Genomic DNA, 5773 nt, shown 5'->3' with positions numbered 1-5773 from the left:
CTTATTACTAATTACTTTAGTACGGCTAATTTAATTCATCCATTCATAAATTATTAATGTATTAAAGTAAATGTGACCAAAGTATACAAATGTGAGAAGGATTCATTTAAGTTAGACTTAAAATGTTTATGTCATTTCCACTATTTAATATATTACACAGTTTTTTGTTTAGGTAAATTACATCAGAATTAACAGTAATTACCTTACAGAACCTTACACCCTTACTTTACTTTTCAAGGGAAAAGTAATCAGATTAAAAATGTTTAATAAATGATATGAAATAAAATTTGATTCATACATTAAACAATATAAATATATTTTATTATAAAACGAGTTTTTCATTTTGCATATTCTGTTCTATTATACATCCATTTTATTTGACTTATTTTCATCAATTAAATTGGGGTTCTTTTGTAATTTATGTTCAATCTTCTGTTGGGTCTGTGTTGTTTTCACACATAGAGTTAGAGAAGATGAAGCCGGATCTAGTTCAAGAATTATTGAACTGGATCTAAACCTTAGATCAATCATAATTGTTCTCTAATTCATCTGATCTCATTTATTTACTCATTTGAGCTCATTACAATATCTTGTAAGTATGTTTCGAGAAAAACAAGACTGGAAAGGCTGTTCATTGTACAAACACAGACACAACATAATTGAAAAAAGCAAACAGTGACTTTATTCACAAAGCCTGTTGATCATAAATTAGTGGGCGGTACAAACACACAGCAAGCGCTGCGATTGGCTGAAGGCTAAATAAATTATTCCTGATCTTTCTCTTCTCCGTGTGTGATGATGTGAACCAGATTATTGTAGTCCAGGTTTCCAGCAGTGTCCGGAGGGAACGCGGTGAACATCTGCTCCATCTGCAGGTGAGAAAACAATCACTGTATCCACGGCAACCTGACATCATCACTGTCACCTGTACGGTATCCCTCACCTCCTCTGCTGAAAATCTGTCCGCCTGTGTAGTCAACATCTGCGTAACACTGAATAGAAACACACAGAGAACGTCTGTTTAATGCAGTTGGTGAACTAAAGTGAATGAACTGAAATCTTACTATTCTTTCTTCAGAATTCCTTTCCCCTCTGGATCAAACACTTTAAAGGCGTTAAGGATGGTTTCTTCGGGATCAGCACCTGTGATTTAACAAACGTAATAAAATATCAAACTTTGTGAAAAGCCGTTTCGAGCAAAGACCGTCTTACCCTTGAGTTTCTCTCCGAACATAGTGAGGAAAACAGTGAAATTGATGGGTCCAGACGCCTCCTTCAACATGTCATCAATCTCCTCCTGTTTCACATTCAGACGTCCTGTCAGTCAAACCACAGAAGAGAGGCATCATGGGAAATAGCAGAAAATGTCCAAGTGACGTAAAGATCACTTCTGATTCGCAGATTTTTAATGAGAATCATTTTATTCCTTTTAACATCGTATTGAAGCCAAATGTTACAGCAGCCTTAACCACCGAAATCAAATTTTTAAGAAATCCAGAAAAGTTGCATAAACCAACCTAGAGCTGCAAAGGTGTCTCTCAGATCATTCTTGTCGATGAATCCATCTCTGTTCTGATCCATGATGGTAAACGCCTGACACACAGAAGACAAACGGTATGTTATCCCCAAGTTCATAAGTACTATTATTATCAGTGACGTTTCATTGAACGCTTTGTTTCGAACGCTTCTTCTGATAATCTCCAGGACCAATAGAAAAGTATTTTAGAATCAAGTTCATGGTCTAGGACATCTTTGGTGAGAGATCTCTAGAACAGATACAGCATATGTGAGGTTCAAGATCAAGCTCTCAGTTTAATCTTATCATTGGCTAGAAGGAATATTTGAGATGTCATTTAATTACAAAAACATAGGCAGGATTCCAAAGGTTCCCACCAAAGTTACTAGACAAGAGAGACAATAGCACACGTGTGTCATTTATCCCAACAGAATCCGGAATGCGAAGGAGTGTCTCTATAAATATATGCCAGCCCTCGATAGGGATCAGACAGGACTATCACATTCTACAGCGCGGGTCACTGCAGACGCCTCGGACACATCATATATCAGCTGCTCTTTATGAATGACAAAACACACAAGACCTCTTTAAACTCCTGGATCTGAGCCTGTTCAAACATAGAGAAGACGTTGGAGTTTGCTCCTTCTGCCGCCCGTTTCTTCGCTTTCTTGGGTGCCTGCGGAAAACAAAGAGGTTTACACACCAGATCAGATTAAAAAAGACTAGGACAAGAAGGACACTAGGGGTGTGACAGTGTTATCGGAAAAGCAAAATGGTCTCAATATTATGGTGGTCACATCCACATGACTGTGTGAAACTATAGGTCTTCCAGAAATAAAAAAGATGTTACCTTTGGCAAGATCCATCTGGTGCAATGATTTTGTTTTATGAATGGGATTGTGAGGTCATTTTACTCATCTTATACTATAACTCATTCCTCGAAGTCACAGTTATGATTCGAGGATAGAGAAAAGAGGATGCTTATGGCACGTTTCAAAGTCATCATTCGTCATTTTAAATATTGCAATAAACATCGTTATACAGAGGTATTGTTGTACAGTGAGATTTTGATATTGTCACATCCCAACAGAAGAATTTTAGTCTAACACAATATAATAGAAAAGATCAAGAGCAAGCGCAGAATTCTGGAAGTAAACTAAATGAAACAACTTCCGCTTCCACTGCACATTTTCTTTTAAATTTTGACTGCAAAAATCTATTTCTGTATTTTCAGGCACAAATATCAAAAAATTCAATTCATGATGCATTTACTCGAAGCAAAAATATATCACTGCATCTTGTTTTCTGACAAACTTGTCATTCATAAGTGTCTCGGGATAAAATCATCTGCAGAATAAATGCATTGTTATCAACTGATTATCTCAAACTTTCACGTATTATTATGTCACAAAATAAAGCCAAAGTAAACGTCCTATAACGTCCATCGGCACCAGGCTCCGTGTGACCATCAGTAAATGTGTTGTGGTTCTACTCACCATGGCTGATGTAGATGGAGGCGCTCAGATCAGTGACAGACTCCTAGACCGCAGCTGAACAATGAGACGCTGACGGAGGCCTTTTGTAGATGATCCGTGCTGTTGTCTACTGGCCGATATAAATAACACATGTCCTCTTTAGGAAGTGACAGGTAGATGATGGTTCTTCATACACACACAGGCGTGTACCCCCAAGCTCAAGGTCTATTGTGATATAGGAACAACAGTGGTTTAGAATAACAGGGTCTCGCTCTATAGAGGACTCGTGGAAGAAATGTTTGCTCATTCTTCAGCTGTTTGATTCGGTGATGTACATCGGCTCTCTCCTCTCATCCTGTTTTATGTTTCCAATAGACTTTGGAAAAGTAATGGTCAACATGAAATGACTACTGAAACAACATACGCGAAGAGTGAAATATTGTTATGGCTCGATTTGGATTCGAGTAAATTTGATGAGAAATGTGTTGATTTCCGATCGCAGACTTGACAAATCTGAGCTCAGTTTGACACATTCTTCACATCTCTAATGACAGACACATTTGTCAGGAGTGTGAGACGCTCGTGCGGTCTGTAGTAGATATGAATCTGTCAGTAACACAAGGCACGGCTGCCACATGGAGGGCAGTAATGCGTGACACGCACATTCACATGCCAAACCTATTAGCAAAGAGCTGAATTATTCTACAAGCGCGAGGGTTAAAGAGCTCTGCTGACACGAGTGCATCTGAATTTCATTCTGGACGTGCGAAACGATTGACAGATTCTTCCCCAATTAATACACTTGTAAAAATGCGAAAGCATGCAACGTACTTTTCACTTAATGTACGCTTGTGTTGTTTCTTCTGTGGAGCACGAAATGAGATCAATGGTCCACAGTTCATATGAGACACATGAAATACACACATTTGTCCATTCATAACAAAAATATTGAAAACCGTCGCAGTCCCTTCAAATGATTTGTAGGAAATGGAAAAAACACTGTACCTTACAAAGTTGAAAAGCACCTTTTCATCCGTTTCATTGGTTAGGTGTGATAATGATTCATCTCTCAAAACATGGAGAACAGGGTTTCAGCAGCGATGACGCTGTGTCCCAGAAAGCATTAATGATTTATTTTGAAGCAATCTAAACACTACATATTGCTTCCATTTTGTGTCTCCTTTGATCTTAAGAGAGGAACAAATTGTGTAAATTATTTTTTTAACTCACACATCACACGCTTTACTGTATCTCAGTGGTAAGAGCACGCAAGGTTGTGTTTGGATCCCAGGGGATTGCAGATACCTATGTAAAATGTATAGGATAATGCTATGTAGGTCGCATTGGATAAAAACGTCTGCCAAATGCATAAATGTAAATCACACATCTACAGTGAAAATCTCTCATTTACCAAATCTAATGACATCACTGTTAATTGTGATTTTCTTCCAAGCATTCATGTATTGTATATTTGAGTATCTTTGTAAAACTGGTATTGTGGAAATGCCTATAAGAATCAGAGCAGTTATTGAACTGATTGATTGAAGAATCTCTGTGCAGGTGGAAAACACAACACTAGGCATCTCACTATAGAAACAGGCTTTTATACTGAATTTTCTGCTTGGAAAACATTGCACAAGACTGTTCATTCAAACAATATTTAATGTCGAATGTGTTTGAGTTATTTCATATGCTTCCAGAACATGAGATGACACACAGACTGATCGTCAGATTGAATTTCTAGGTCTTTATTTATATTCACCAGACTGCGCTGTGGAAAATCAATACTCAAATCACACAACACAATCAATACAACCAATAACTACAATTCTCCGGTCAGCATTGACCCAAACTCCACCCACAAGCAGAGGATTTTGCAGTTCCACAGCACTACCTTTGCAATGCATTTGATTTTCTGGAATCGTGATGATTAGGAGTTTCCAAACATATCCATGGATAGACATTGTGAGTACTGTGATAATCTATAAATAGTTTTGAAATTGATCAGTAATGAGTTCATGTCTGGCATGTGAACATAAAATCCAAATATGCTTATTTTTTGTACACGGATTGATGGGTTGATTGATATATTGATTCATTGAGCTCCACCCACAGCAGATGTTGGGTGCATTGATGAATTGATTGTGGTCTTTGTTTGCAGTTATTGATTGGTTGGATGTATTGATCATGAGTATCGACTTCATGTGTTGGGCGTTTCACCGGCTCAGATCAGATGATAGTGAAGCACACAGTCAGTACAGAACCTCTCTGTTTGAGAGAACGACATCGTGGAAACCAAGAGCGCTCTTCACAATCACATGGTATGTTTTTCTTCAATTGTTGTAGTTTACAGTGAGGCTTGAATCTCTGAGTTGGTATGTAATGTGATTGTTTTTGAAAGCGAGTGGGAGTAAATGACGACCGATTTCAGGTGAACTGTTCCTTTATCTCAACAGGAGCAGTACGTGTCTCCATCAACATCACCCTGGTAATACTTTATTACATCTGACTGTACATAGACTGTGTTTTTGTCAAATCTGATGCTTATTTTGATATTTTCAGAAGAAAAAAGGTGCAACATTCATGTCTCTCAGATTTCAGTTTTTGATTTGTGTGTCTTACTGGCGTGCAGCTCTGGAGATGATCTGAAGATGATGATTGTCAGGAGAGACGGTGAGATTCAGCGTCTGCGAGAGGAAGTTCATCGTCTTCAGCGTCTGCTGCAGGAAGTCCAGGAGAAAACATCCAATCACGTCACACTGCTCCAACAACAACTGACCAA

General features: G+C 38.2%; 1 protein-coding gene across 1 annotated transcript; it reads right to left on the bottom strand.

Moving 5' to 3' along the window:
• Nucleotides 1-764: 764 nt before the first annotated feature.
• Nucleotides 765-2192, bottom strand: myl2a (myosin, light chain 2a, regulatory, cardiac, slow; the record flags this gene model as incomplete). Its single annotated transcript, XM_079475154.1, has 6 exons — nt 2100-2192; nt 1518-1593; nt 1213-1317; nt 1065-1143; nt 944-992; nt 765-869 (listed from the first exon to the last, which is right to left on the bottom strand). The coding sequence occupies exons 1-6, from the start codon at nt 2133-2135 to the stop codon at nt 765-767; spliced, it is 450 nt and encodes a 149-aa protein (XP_079331280.1). The 5' UTR covers nt 2136-2192.
• Nucleotides 2193-5773: the final 3581 nt, after the last annotated feature.

Source organism: Barbatula barbatula (assembly GCF_947034865.1).
Source record: "Barbatula barbatula genome assembly, chromosome: 2".
NCBI classification, from domain to species: Eukaryota; Metazoa; Chordata; class Actinopteri; order Cypriniformes; family Nemacheilidae; genus Barbatula; species Barbatula barbatula.
The sequence above is the reverse complement of the archived record's forward strand: the minus strand, read 5'-3'. Positions and strand labels throughout refer to the sequence as shown.